This window comes from Pholis gunnellus, assembly GCF_910591455.1.
Source record: "Pholis gunnellus genome assembly, chromosome: 19".
In the NCBI taxonomy this organism is placed as follows: Eukaryota; Metazoa; Chordata; class Actinopteri; order Perciformes; family Pholidae; genus Pholis; species Pholis gunnellus.
In genome coordinates, this window is record NC_136546.1 from 6,068,061 (window position 1) to 6,083,644 (window position 15,584).

Below are 15,584 nucleotides of genomic sequence, written 5' to 3' on the forward strand. Positions count from 1 at the left end.
ATTAGGCTTTGATTATCAGAACACAAACATTCAGGCATCTCTCATGTGGCTCAAAGACGTGCGGCAGATATAAATGTTAAATAAAAGACTGCGGATAAAAATCTTCTGCGACCCACCTGAGGGTCTTTGGGAATGTGTATCAATCCACCACCGAAAATAGTCCCCAACAAATCTCCTCCTGTTTGAGAAGGACGTTGAACGTTGTGAGCATTAAACAATGAAACGGTGTATTTGCAGACTGTTTTTATAGACATACGTCTTCGGGAAGCTTGCAGTAATTCTGTATTTATCTTGTGTTTTCTGGATTCATAGTTAGACTTCCAATGTTTTCTTTTTCTAAATGCAATGTGTCAAAGGCGTGAAGATCTTTTCTTTATGTGTTGGTTTAAGTTGCATGGAGCTGTCTTGGCTACCATTTACTACTAGACACAGCACACAATGAAACCTATGCATGTAGTAATTTTATTTACAATAGCAAGTAAAAAACACCATAAAAATATATCTCGCTTTCACATATATACATTTGAATGTATTTCCATGAACTATGTAGACAAATGTCGAGCAGAGATGTGTTGACTGTATCGTAGTGGCTGAGTTTGACACAAGGCCTCTGAACACAACACAGCGAACAAACTTCACTCAGACTCGGTTCTGAAGCTCCACAGAAGCTCATTACATCAGAGGTCTGGTTTCATCTCGGCAATTCATCAATTCCTATTTGGAATCAGTTGTTTTGCCTGTTACCCATTCGGTAGATCTCACGAGTATTTGGGCCACAGTTAAAAAAAAAGAAAAGAAGAAAAAAAGGTTTCAAGAACACACTTGTAATATTCTGGGGGGAGGAGTCAGAATGTTGTGAGAATAAAGTTGTGATTTCTAGAAAAAGTCATAATATTATGAGAATGAAGTTGTCATTTTATAGATTACTATCCTGAAGCCCCGCTGAGGCAAAGTTGTGATTTTGGGTTCTATAAAAATAATAGAAAAAGTGATAGTAGGAGTAGTGAATTCTAGAAGATTATTATGAGAGCAAAAAAAAAAAGAATATTATTAAAATAAAAGATATTATGAGAAGAAAAGACGTGATATTCAGAGAATAAAATGCGTAATATTATGAAAATAAAATCGTAATTTTTAGGAAATGTCAATTTACAATAAAATGTCCTAAAAATCTATTTTGTGTTCATAGATGAAACCTAGATTTTCAGCCCAGTCGCAGCCCTAACTTAGTTCAAGCTGAGCAAGAGCAAATGAGAATCTCATACCATGAAGGCTTTACTGATGGAATATTGTGACTTCTTTTCTTTTCTTTATTCTTACAACATGACCTTTTATTCTCAAAATATTAAAACAACATTTTCTTGAAATCTCAGATTTTTTAGCTTTTTTTTCTAAAACTGGCCCGAACATTGTGTCATAAGATCCGGCCCGGACCGAGGTTCTGGGGTGCAGCGTTTACTTCAAACCTGTGAACAACGCGTCGTTCGTTCTGCAGTTGGACGGACCCCCCCCCCCGTGGTGACGTCAACACTGTGTGTGAGAGCAGGACGAGTAGAGGTACAGTAAGATGAAGCAGTCGATCAGAAGGATGGTGTAGAACCACCTCTGCGTGTGCAAACTCCGACCTCTCTGGAAGCGAGTCAGTAACACGGCCAGCAGCAGGAAGAAGGTGGCGGTGTTCAGGAGGAGGAAGAGTCGTATGTAGGAGGCGGTGCTGGAGAGACCCTCGCTCCCGGCCGTGGCCACCATGTGAACCTCCTTGAATTTACGGCCCTTGACAAGGGCCCCCTTTCTGTTTTTGCGGCCGTCCGCATAATCCATGAAGGCCCCCTCTCCCTCCTCGGGACTGTCCTCGTATGTACGCTTTGAAGTCCTCTGGCGCACCCTTTTCTCGTTCACCTCGACCTGTGCAAAAATGTCGGGCATACTCTCTGAGAGCTTCTCTCCGAGGCTCACTTTCTTCCCCCCTTTGCCCTTTCCCTGCTTCTTCGACATGGCGAACATCTTCTGAATCACCTCCTCCGTCTTCTTCTTGTCGGAGAACTGGAGGAGGCGCTCCGCGGTCTTGTGGAAGCTGGCGGTGTTGAGGACCCGTCCCAGGATGTGTCTCTCCATCTGCTGGAAGACGGGCTTGACGTGCTGGAGGTTGTCCTCCATCACGTTGACGTATTCCTCCACCTCGTCGGGCGAGCTGTCCTCCGCGCCCGCCGCCGCCTTCTCGAACACGACCTTCTTGTGGTCCAGCAGCACCATGGCGAACAGGGGCTTGCTGGTGAGCTCCCCGGTCAGCAGGTAGATGGTGTACGTGTGGTCCTTGGTGGCCAGGTAAATGTCCACCCTCTGGTCGTCGCCGCGCAGGCTGAAGCTCTGTACGTCCACGCCTGGCCCGAAGAAAATGTAGGCCACCCTGGTGTGAGGGTACCGCAACGGCATTGTGACGTTCACATAGTTGGAGCCATTGTACGGGTACCCTCGGGGGTAATTCCAATAACCCACCACTCCTTTGTTGCTGTAGCCTGTGTCGTCCAGCCAAAACATCTTGTACTTATCCTCGCCGTGAGACACAAACGCTCCGTGAACGCCGTCTACCTTCGTACCCTGGAACGGGAGATCCGTGTTGTGAAAGAAGGCGCTCATGGCCCGGGTCGGGCTGTCTGGATGCAGGTGGATGTGGTCCACGAGGAGCAGGAGCTGCGGGTGAAGAAGGAGCAGGTTTCTCTGGAAGTTCTTGATCTTCAGCTCCGGGTTATAAGCGGACTGTCCCTCGCCACGGACGAAGACCATTCCCTGTCTCTCCATCGCGGCTTCCACTTTGCCCTGGGCGTCGGCCGCCAGCCCCACCTTGTACTTCATCCACTTGGAATCGCAGGCTTCCGTAACCTGTCCGGCCCACGCCTTAAAGCAGCTCCCTGAGACCGTGGAGCTGAACAACACCGCGTTGTTCAACAAAGTGTACTTCGGTCCGTACAGCGCCTCGGTGATGAACGGGACGCCGTTGGGCGCAAACGTGAACGTGTTCTGATCCGGGTGCTCGTGGCCGGCGTTGAAGTTCCTCCACCCTTTGATCCACTCTTTGTACTTGCTCTTGTGAACGATGTCGAAGATGGCGCGCCCCCCCAGCTTGCCGGACTTGAAGGAGAGAAAGGTGCGGTTGGTGTCTGCGGGTAGAGCGCTGCCGTACGTCACCACGCCCCAGTCCTCAAAGTGGTGGAGCTGGGACGTTCCAAAGTCTGACGGAGGCTTGGCAATCAGTCCTGGGTCATACCTGTAGGACACCATGAGAGGACGGGTATCAGGATGATAGATTACCGACACGTGATGACATGCTGCAATTAACATTTTTGGTGAACAAACTTATTTATCAACCTGCTTCTTGTACTGTGATTATATGATTCTCCTTGTTTTCCCACAATGCCTTCTGGCAAGTACATATAAAGATCAAAACCACTTATATGTCTGTCTGCTAAAGAATAACATAGAGAATAAGAATAAGTCTGTATAAAAACAAAACGTAAAAGGTTTTACAGGAAGTGCTGGAATTGTTTTTTTTGGCATGTCTTGTTTTTTACATTTCCTTTTTTGTACGAAGTAAACAAAGAAGATATAACGTGTTAAAAAGTGAACTTTGGATTTGTTTAACATTGAACAGAGCCCGGCTAGCAGCCTCCTTTTGCTTCCATTCTTTAGAGGATAAAGCTTTGGCATTGGCTGGTCCCAGGGGATTTGCAAATCGTAAATTGAGCACCATATGGTTTTTGAAAGTGGGCTATGGGAAATTATTATCTGCACTTGCCATTATTTTCTAGATTAAATGACTAATTGAAAAAATAACGGATCATTCAATTAATAATCATAAATTAATCCCAATATCTCGACCATGGCAAGTTGGAAATAAGAAATGAAGGCCGAAAAGTGAGCTACTTTACCAATACAGTAGCTCTAAACAGCAAAAGAAAACTGTAGTCATATGTTTCCTATTATGAATCCAAATTCAGCAGCTCACCAGATGAACTCAGTGTGAAGAGTACACCATCGCTGGCCTTTTCCAGCCTGCCCCGGCCCCTCCATCACCCTGTTTTGATGAATGAGATCTGCCAGCCAGTTTCCACTGCCGTTACGCAACACGTAGCGATCCAAGAAGACCAGCTGGCTCTCCGGTCCGTAGAACCAGTTGTAGTTGGAGTCGGCGATGGCCACGGTCCTCTGAAAGCCTGCGGAGACAGTAAAAAACGTCAGGGGCGGCCTTTCACGGAGGTGTCCCGCAGAAATATTTGACATCAAAACTAATGGGCAAACGTGACCAATACAATGCTGACACGTTGACTGATGTTTAAGTTTGCGGCGCCAACGGTGCATGGAAATATCACTCCGAACAATATGCGGATTCACACACACACACACACACACACACACACACACACACACACACACACACACACACACACACACACACACACACACACACACACACACACACACACACACACAGCATGAACCTCAGTCCCAAACCAAGTGCAAATTGTTCACACAGTTCTGTTGTCTGTAATTATGTCGGGAAGACCTTTCACTCTGGGGGTGAGAGGCTTCTAAGAAACCAGCTACAGTAACTACAGCATGCAATCACAGTCGATCATTTGTCAACCAAAAGCAACCGTAAACAAAAAGCGCCACAGAAACACTGCGTCAAGTACATTCTCTTTGTACAGACACCTGCAGTGAGACAACAGCAGATATGACACTTCAACTCCTATAAGTGCTGACACATCATCTCACATTTTAATTGCTTTAAAAGGACTGTTCACCCCAAAAACAAAAACAAACACGTTTTTCGTCTCATCAGTAGTGCTATTTATCAGTCTAGATTGTTTTGGTGTGGGTTGCCGAGTGTTGGAGGTATCGGCCGTACAGAAGTCTGCCTTCTCTCCAACATAACGGAACTACATGGCGCTCTCTGCCTTGTTGTGAGCAGTTTCACTGGCATTGCGACATCTTTTAGTTCTTAGACTTCAGACACTTTCCACTACTTTCACTTCCACTGACTTCTTCGAGCACTTCCACAGAAACTTCCGACTCCTCGTATCCCTTACACAGCACGGCAGCGCAGGCGGAGCAACTGACACTTCAGCTCCATTCAGTGCTGAGACTTCGAATGACACTTCAGCTCCTTTTAGTGCTTAAAGTTAAGGAGACATTGCACTCCACTTCAACTGACACTTTACCAGACAGCGTTGTATTTCGGCACTTCCACTTATCACACCTTTTATCCCTTACACCTGCCGTTTCGGTTCTTTTTGGTACTTAAACCTCATCTGACTCTTGTGTTCACTTCACAACCGTAAGCAGCTGACACTTCAACTTCATTCAGGCAATGCACTTCAACTGACACTGACCTTTTTTGGGGGCATTTTTATTGGACAGTTGATATTGAAGAGGCAGGTAGGAGAGAGGGCATCGGCTCTAACCATTCAGCCATCGAGGCTCTCCCTCTGGTATTTTAACCCCTTTCAGTAATCCTTAGACTTGAGTCTTGAGCCCCTCTCAGCACATTCATGCTGCTATTGTGGCTCCGGATCCAAGGCTCTCCTGGGCTGATGTAATTAGAGGTGCTGCTCAGCCACAATACAGAAACTGTTGGCAGGGGGCTAGCCTGACCTAGGGGCCCCTCCCCCACTGCTGCCCTCCCCCTGACCTTCAGACAGACTGAACTTCCAGGACACCGCATATCCCTGCAGGCCTCAGGTCAGCTTCGCATCCAGGAAGGTAATAAGTACACGCATGCATACCCCTGCATTGGCTCAGGAGGAGGAGCTGCTCTCCAATGTGGCAGCCTGCCAGAGGTTATGTTCACGTCCAACCTTATACGTCCAACTTTTGGGATAAAGCATTCTTGTACGGACTAACTGAGTGTATCGGCCAGTCGTAGCTAAATTAACCCTTACTCACGGATTAATTGGCCTGTTGATAAAAGTAAAACAAGTGTGCTGGCCACAGCAGGCAAAGTGACAGTTACCCGGCAGGATGGTCCTGTACAGGAAGGCGAAGTGTTTGAGGAGCCAGGGGTGGTCGAAGTGGCTGATGGCGAAGTGGCGCTGCACCAGGAACATGTACTGGAACAGAGAGCGCGTGGTGTACGTCCCGTAGGCCACGCCTTCATACAGGGAGCCGTCCGTCACGTCCTGCAGGAGGACCATGGACTTCTCCATGATGGACAGGACCTGCTTGGTCCACAGGTAGGCCTCCTGGAGGTAACCTGGAACACAGGAAGTGGAGATGGTTTCACAGATTAAATATAGTGGAAGAAAGCCCTGGATTATGAAATGCTTTTGGTTAGTTTTTCGCCCATACACTGAAATAGTGAATACATCTCACGGCTGACAAACATTTTAGGGTTGTGTGACTGTGTTTTTCTACCTTTCTGGTAATCTTTAGCTAACAGATTCATATCCTTAAATAAATCGATTAACCATAGGAATATCTTATCTCGACATCCTATTGGTTCAAAAGTCTAATGCTTGACATCTTCAGCATCCTCTGATGGCAGATACTTCAAATTTTACACAGTATTTCAATATTTGATATGATTTTCGAAAGTATGGTTTTTGCAATTAAATTCATTTTATAATAAAATAAAATAAATAAAAACCCGATTAAAAAACCTCATCAAATTAGCCCTGGTCTGCAATCTGACAAGCTGCAGAAAAGTATTAAACAACATACGTGGACAATAATAGATTTGACTGTTTTTATCCAAAGTGGGAGTGCAAGTAATCCTCTTTACAAGCAGGGGCCATGAAAGTGCTTCTAGAATAGATTCGCACCAGGACTAAATATCAGAGATCTTGCATTACAAAGTGATTAGGGTGTGTGTGTGTGTGTTAGCTTCAGCTTCTTAGTCTGTTACCTAAAGAAACCTTCCACACACACACACAACATCTACCTGTGGCTATGGAAAGCGTGACACCACTATAGCACACTACAGCATGTATACTCTCTCACACGCACACAGACTTTACTATGAGAACAGGCAGCCGCATAAACACTCCGGCCTCAGTTCAGTGAGGAATCCACGGGGCCGTCGGCGGTGACTGGCCCAGCACCCGCCCAGCCGGCCGAGTCCGCCCCCCTGGAGCCGTCCCCAACAGTGTTTTGTTTGGGGACCGCCGGTCTACACAGAGCAGGTATTTACCATCAAACAGGAACTCTTGGCACGCACAAAGACCATATTTACACAAACAGAACTTCCCCGGCGCTCACACGGTCCAGGGCCACCCTCCAGAGCAGCTCGGGCTTTGAGACCGTTCGCTACTTTCTTTCCTCAAAAGCAAAAACATGATATTCAAATAAATCCTTATGACAGCTTTCCAGGAATACTAAACACAATTTGTCAGTGTCTGCGCGAAACAACCTGGTTCAAGTTAACTAAATCATTTATTTAGCTGCATTGATTGACTTTTTTTTGGCCCTCTTGAAGTTACAGGAACAATTTGGAAATACAAGATGTTTGCATAACATGACAATACAGCAGTGTTGTTAGCTACTCTGAAACGGTAGCGTGAGAATCACCGTGTTTTTGTTGCCTTGGAATTAGCCCTTTAAAAAGCTACACGGAGCTGATGGGAACTACAACACTCGGGAGTGTAAAGTAGACATTTCCTGGGATTAAAACCCTCTACCACATAGACAATTACACAATTTAGATTTCCAGCCGCTGCATACGCAGCATGTTCGTAAAAAGTGTACTGAAACTCCTGTGTCATCAAAACGAACTCCAAGGAAAGCGACGACACCGTGCTGAACATAGAATAAACAACACAGCGATTACTGGAATACCAAAGACGTCAACAAAAAGGAGAAATAAAAAAAAAAAAAAGAGTCATCACGTTAACCCACGTTAAAAGGAAAAGACTTAGGCCCGACTGTCTCCCATGCTGTTAGCCAGGGTGCTGGGTCTGGACACCCGGGTCCCTCCCTCAGCACACATCATGTCCAGAAGTATGTGAAAGGTCAAGGGATTTGTTATTTCCAACAACGCTCGTTGACTTTACTCTCTGCTCCTCGTCACACACGGCTGATGATGCAATTGCAAGGATCTTGTATACAACTGACCATGGAGCCTGTTAATGTGTTATTCTGATCTATTATATATTAGGCGCCAGGACAGCCAGTGATGAAGTACAATGTTTTCCAGAGTCTGACAGCTCAATTGTGGGGGAGGGATGCACTCATGTGTCGATTAAAAGCAGTAATAGAGGAAAGGGAAGGAGAAGTGTTGCTATCGAGGCTAAACGCTGCTCCTCATTGGACGGAGATAAAGGGATCGTTTGGGTGTCAGTTTGATTTGAATGACATCGCAGCATCTTTGCTTGACTTATCAAATGTCTTATTAGAATGACAAAGTACCAACTGGTCCAAAAAGTCAGCAATTGGCCTTAACGTTTGTGTCGGAGAACCAATAAAGAAGACAAAGAGTTTGTCCGTCTCTTCTGGTAGTGCTTATTGGAAACTTTCCATTTATTCTCAGGAATTTTAGTCAGAATAATATTTGGACGTTAATGTCATCCCTTGATACAAATGATACATACGCGATCACGGAATGCAGTCGGGCCTCTGCAGAGTGTTAGACGAGACACTAGGCGACAGTTATATGACGCAGCTAAAAAGAGAAATCATTGCAAATACAGTACATCATGTGCCAGCAAACTTTTAAGAAGCTATGTTCTCACCTCTGCTAAGGTATGACAATCTCATCTCCACATGAGGTCCGCTGTAAATCACACTTTAAGCAAAATAAGACCATGAGTCATAAACATAAACATAGCACAAGCCCTTCCCCAGGTGACAAAGACAAGGCTGGAAACTTTTTCCTCGGCTCGACACAAAATGTAACGAAGCAAACAGAGGTCCGTGTTCACTGAGCTTTGTAGAGTTGTTGCCCTCTACAAAAAAATTGTTAAAAGCCTCAAATAAAACCAACGTGACCACAGCGGTTCTCTGTAAGCCAGCTGCCATTTAGTTCACGTCAGGGTCGGATCTTTTGTGCCAGAAATCAGAATCCCTGGAGGCAAAGCACTGCGGGCCTTTAACCTCCCGATGGCCTTTTCTCTGCTTGCCTGCTACTCAAAAATATTTAGCGCGAGGATATAGTTGAGGCAAAGAGAAACATTCGGCGGTGGATAATGGTGTCAGGTCTCACAAAGGAAGTGCTGCAGAGTCATGTGGAGAACCTCACCTGGAGAACAATTACAAAGGATTAAGTGCAGCTATGGCAGCTAAACCTCAGGCTGCCTGCACTGAAATTCCAGCCAGAGTTTCTCTCCGAAGCAGACGGAGGTTTGCAAGTCTCACCACGAAAATGACAAGACATGACCTATATACCACACAAATGTATATATGCAGTCTGAGGACCAGGTGGTGCGCTTCTCCTGAGTATGAAAGCATTGAAATACCGCACTATTCACACTACAACGCTACAAAAGCAGCGTGATGAGGCACAGAGCGTTTCACGTTTGATGTGGAAAAAAATGTCTTTATGTGAAAATCCGTGCACTCGTCACTGTCATTTTGTTTTTTTACCCAGCTGTCCAATCACACTTGAGGAGGGGCGGGACATATACCACAAAGACCAAGAGCCACATCCTACATGTAGGCTACAAGCAGGGTTGAGGGTTGTGCTACTTTTCTACGTCTCAGACAAAGAAGCCGCTGGATTTTATTTCAAGACCACATCTGCGAGGATCTCACTGAACTGCCTGTGCATCGCCTCTAGTTTAGTTGTCAACATTATTACTTTGATTGCCCAGAGAAAAGGGGGAATTCCTTCCCCCCTACAGTCCTTATGAAAGCCGTTACATAAGAAAACTGAGCTCTATCTGCTGATGAGCTTTATAAAAAGCTGGTGCAGTACGTGGACTTTAAGTTAAGGGGTTATCTATTGACACATCTGCAAAACTGAAGCAAACATTTTAACAAACGTGGTTAAACTGACACTGATTTCCACAGAATTTGGTTAAACTCACCCTGAAATGACTAGTTCATTGATCAGTTGATCAACAAAAAATTATAAACAATGACTTGTTTTTTGTAATTTTTCAAGTTCCAGCTTCTCAAACAACATTTGGGCAGGTTAATCAATGATGAAACCAAATATCTGTTTACAGCCCTACTAACCTCAACTGACTCTATAAACAAGCCACAGTGAGCTGAGAAGTATTGGCAACTCTCTTCACGGGAGACGAGCTAAAGCGGTCCGAAAAACGTTGCTGAAGGAGTCGGCTAAAGGATTTGTAAAATCTGCAGAGAAAGTATCTTGGAGGTACAGAAGATGTGAATGAATTTCTAAAACGAAGCTATATATATATTTCTGTGAGCTAATAATCAAAACCAATATTTAGGTGCTTCGGAGACATTCGTCTGTGCGTTTGTCTGTCCGACGGACGACTCGAAAAACGTAACGCCTCTGGCAATGGCTGTCGCTGAGGCATAAAAATTACATTTTTTTACTGTAATCCCTCCTCAACTGCATCCCTTAGTAGGGTCCTCTGAATCAGCCTTAAGACCATGAGACTAAACCTTCACCGTAAAAAACAGACTAATGGAATTCCTTTAGTTGAGCTGAAGCTTCTTAATGCTGAGCAAGGCAGGCTTCTAACCCTTAAAGCTCCCACACAGAGCTGGAATGAGCTCCCTTGCTGAGTGAAGGAGTTACACATTAATTGATCAAATATATAAAGTAAACTAAAATATCAGTAAATGCTGGGAATCCTCCTTAAGGGAATATGAATATCTCTACAAAATTTCATGACAATCTTAGCCAGTGGTTGTAAAGGTTTCTTGCTCTAAACACACAACACATAATAACCAACACGCTCATCTTTAGGCCCCGCCTCTACGAGGGCAAAAACCATAGACATAGTTAATGCGACGTCATCAATTGGACTGTTGACTCCCATTTTTAAGCCTCGAGTTCGGTGTTTTGGCAGTCGCCATCGTGTTTTTTTGGAAACAGAAGTGGCACGAGAGGGTGGAGCTAAGCAACCTAACGCTGAATAAGGTAGCCAAGCCCCGAAGTATATCCTGCTTAATCGTCTATTTGACTCTAAATGGGTCCATGATTTACTAAATGAACATCATGCTGGATTGAAGAAGACTTGAAACTAGAGATTGAGACCATAAACTCATGTTTACAATGTTTACTGAGGTAATAAATCAAGTGAGAAGTAGTCATTTCCCCATAGACTTCTATACAATCAAACACATAGACGTTTCAAAAGGCACGAATCCCTATACACTAACCTTGGGTCATGTAAACCAGACTTCCTGTGAGCAGCGCCACACAGTTGGTGGGCTGGTGGTTGTGCAGGTACTGGAACCCCCAGCCCCGGACGTAGGACTTCTCATACATCAGGCGCGACGCATTGCCGATCACCTGGAGGAACCGCTCCTGTTGGCCCTTGTTCAAGTACTCGTACAGGAAGTCGTAAGCGGTGGCGAACCCGACCAAAGAGTGCGCCAGAGGAACTTCATCCCAGGGGGCGTCTTTAACCAACCTGCGATAGAAAAACAACGAACACAAGGCTCAAGGCAAGGCATCAAACATATGTGGAGCACATGGAAAATAAACATTCAACGGTAATCAGGTGGCAAATTTTCACTCTTTAAAATGAAGCCCCTGGGAAAATGTTCGTCATGAACAAGAAGCCCTTCTTTTCTTTGCAAAGCCTTTTTAATTATCCTTACCACAGCTGTAAAGCATCAATTCACTTTGAAAGCAAAAATGAAAAAGATGCTAAGTAGCAGTTTGCACCACAACTGCTGCACCATTGCTTCCCAATAAAAAGACATTAAAAGTGTAATGTGCGCAAATTCTCCCCTGGTTTACGGGGCGCTAGGATCTAAGAACGCTGACTCCTGTGGGCTTTTCAGGGTGCTAAGTGTCGGCGTTGTAAAAGAGTGAAAGGTGTTGTGTGTGTGTAATCATTCTGCTCACTTTGGTTAAAAAGAAAGGAACCTCAGATGTGGGACTCAATGAATCAGGCTCGAAATCTACGGCAGTGTTCAGAGCTGCCATTGACGTGTGTCCTGGGTGATTCGATCACAAGTGGACATATTTCAAGTACAGTTGTGAACGCGCCCAAAGACACATCGAGGACGCATTAAGAGCCGCTCGCTCAGACCACATTCTGATGCGGTCTGCTCCGCACATGGCCACATTCTTTTAGCAGTGTGTACGTGAACGTGTCCTTGGACACAAATCGCAGACTCAACCGACATCCTCTGCGTACAAACTCACTCACGCACCTAATGCCACCATTGGCCTGCTAACGTGAGAGCTTGTGTTTTGGGTGAGAGCATAATAATTGGAGTGCATGAATTATAATTGTTCTTGTTGAAGTTTTTAAGCCGCAAAGATGATGTACTTCTAAACGTGTGTTGGAAACAAAGCACGAAATGGCAAAGAAAGTAGAGACTGGTTCATCCATTTGATGTTGGCAATGCATTGCTTCCACATGTTAAGTGGCAGCTGAGGTTTATTTGCAAACCACTTCCTGTCTGCTCATGTAAATGAACACCAAATGGGTCGCTTCTTTACGCTGCAATTTGCCCGTACGGCAAGAAAAAAAAAACATGGATGCCAAGTCACAGGTGGACTGTATATTGAATCATGCCAAAGCACACAAAATCACACTTCTGTATGTTTGCACAGACTGTGTAGAAAGAAGGAAAAAGAAGAAGAAGCAGGCACCGGTATGCCACAAAGTAGAAGCTCCTCGTCTTAACATGGTTCACGGAGTCGTCGGAGACATAATTGAAGGCCATGAATACCACAGCCGACTGGTTCCTGGAGCCGGTCTGCACAAGCCTTCAGAGGTTCAGTGACCATAGTGAAAGTGCGGCCAAGGAGAAAACTCACAGTGTGTTCTTAAGTTGTGAAAACACATGCTCGGTGGCTTCTCCTTTCTGCACTGTGGCACACGCGCTGATATTGTGAAAAATGGCACGCAAATTACAATAATACCACACCAGCTTAAAACCCCCCCACCCCTTGAAATGAGCTGTGGGAAAATACCCTTTCACATGCTGAATGACTGGAGGCAGCCATGCAGCACAATGAGAATTATTAAACTGTAGAAACTTTGAAAAGAAACAAAAAACTCAAGGTAGAAGAATTGTTGGACTATAGTAGAGTAGTATATCAATAGTGTGTTAAATGTAGTATGATATGTCGTACATCTGTAACTACTGATTTTTGATGACTATAGTGTACTAATACTCAAATGTACTATAACTCAAATGTAGCATAACGGTAGCGCAGCGCTAGCAAAGTACAGTCCAAATGACTGGAAGTGTTCAGGTCCAGGATACTTTGGGAGCTGACTTGTGTGGACTCGGGGTCGCCAAGTTTTCCCAGAATGCACTTTGCATCTATCAGCTGCGATGGCCGAGGATTTGAGCGAGGCTCTTTGCCGTTTTCATTTTTTGTACAACTACTGTTATTGTGTCACTAAATTAAGTAAATAATGTTGAATATTCGGTCGAATCATTCAACTAATTCCTGTTTAAAAATGTTGAGGATCATCTCTGCGGCAAGCGGCCCGACTTCTGAGATGATTGACCAGTCAACGCACACTGCAATCAAAAATAATACATAAATATGTATTAAAAATGAACAGAGGCAGTGCCATGTATCGTAAATATAGAGAAAGGTAATTTATATCTACAGCATAAGACTATTTTTGTGAACGGATGATTTTGGTTTGTAAATAACTATACAGGATTTCTGCACGTATTTGATCAAATGCTAACAAGTCACAGTAGCTCGCTAGTTAGCACCAATTCAGTGAGAATATGTGAATAAATGAACAGTAGACGGTTGCCATGGGCCCCGACACTAGATGCAACCACCTTCTCCAAGCGTCCTTTTCTGAGTCCTTCGTTCCTTTTGTCTTTGAAATAAAAGCCGTGGAGAGCTGCGGAGCGGTGAATGGCTGTAATCCACTTCTCGGGCCACTTTGCACTTGCAAGGCAGAACTAATGTTCATTGAACCTAATCAAATTGTTAGGGAAATAAGGAAGCGCCGTGGTCGGCTGATGACTGCACGCCGCTCAGCCGTGGCTGACTCTGAAAAGCCCGAGGATTGTTCAAACGTGGCTGAATGGATGGATTCAGCTGACTTGTTGGTTGTACTTCTCACGGTGTGGAGTATGGCAAGGACGCTTTCTTTTGTCAATACAGAAACTTAACTTTTTGTATATAAATTTAGACACCCGATATACTTTCCTGTTAACTCTGCAATCTATTCCAACAGGATTAAGGAGATCTGTCCTTTGACAATGAGCTGAAAGCCCAGAGTTTATTGTCTGGCAATTGGTTGGTGGTGAAATGATCACCACTGGTTTACCGATTATCTTAAAATCATATGTTCAAAAGGTGAACAAAGCTCAAAGTTCAAAAGAAAACTTTCTCTGCTCTACTCTTTGCTTCTTTCTTTTAAAATACTGGATGATTTCAGCTCAACAACCCAGTAGCCAGAATTTCTTTTTTTTGGCATTGTACGTTTCTGCAAACCACAGGACACGTTGAATGTTGACGTTTCTAAACAAAAAAGATGATGGTTTGTGTTAAAAGAATAAAGGTAACAATGTAAAAACGAAACAACCCGAACTACCGCGAGTCTTACGTAACGTTAAGTAACGAGCGTAACAATGCCGCGTATCAAGCGTAAGGTCAATGTTTACGTTTGGTTTCACACAACAGTGGTCTCCTGGGTGAAAGTCCGGTGTTCGTTTGTTTTACCCATCCACACCACCCACCTGCCCTTGATGGGCTCTCTCACTTGTTTACTGCTTTTATACCCAGGGGTGATTATACCACGTCACCTGGACTCTGAGCTTCAATCTCAGCCCAGGTCCCTGCAGTCGGGCTATTCAGCTCACATCTGAACATTTCATTTCCTTTCATGTTCAGTAAACAGCTGCTAAACATATTTCCTGGAGCACAGACTTATCTTTACCAGAACCCTGGCCCGCAGAGGAAAACCAGAAACACTCCTGAGATTGGGGCTGACCAGAAACCCTCTGAGCTGACTCAGCATTAATACCCGGCCGATACACACACACACACACATGAGGGTGGAAACAGACGCCTATTTGTCTCTGTAAAAAGAAAAAGCGGCCAATGCTAAGAAGAGGGTGGTTCAAATTTCCTCATGCGGAATACTCAGCAATAAACAGACTGCAGCAATAGTAAATAAAATAATAAAAAGACAGAAAAATCTACCAACTAGGCTGAGCCGCCATCCTCTCCATGTAGTCCTTGGCCAGGTCGAGGGCCCCCGCCCTGTGCGGGTACAGCAGGCAGAACATGGACAGCACGCCCAGGTTGTTTCCGTACACCTCGTTCCACCGGGCGCTGAACTCTGCGGGGCTCCAGGGGGGCAGGTACATCTCCGGGTGCTCCAGCATGGTTTCGCCCGCGTCGCGGATCCTCCTCGACATGTCCCGGTGAGTCCCCGCGGCCGCGTACTGCAGCTCCTCCACGTCCCCCCGGTTGAAGTACAGCATGGGGTGACCGTTGTAGTTGCCCC

At 45.0% G+C, this 15,584-nt stretch overlaps 1 protein-coding gene across 1 annotated transcript; it reads right to left on the minus strand.

The window, feature by feature from the left end:
* Positions 1-1,524: 1,524 nt before the first annotated feature.
* Positions 1,525-15,331, minus strand: dse (dermatan sulfate epimerase; the record flags this gene model as incomplete). The annotated part of the gene is made up of 5 exons (XM_079179782.1): positions 15,278-15,331; positions 11,293-11,546; positions 6,011-6,250; positions 4,004-4,211; positions 1,525-3,265 (listed from the first exon to the last, which is right to left on the minus strand). The coding sequence occupies exons 1-5, from the start codon at positions 15,304-15,306 to the stop codon at positions 1,525-1,527; spliced, it is 2,472 nt and encodes an 823-aa protein (XP_079035908.1). The 5' UTR covers positions 15,307-15,331.
* Positions 15,332-15,584: the final 253 nt, after the last annotated feature.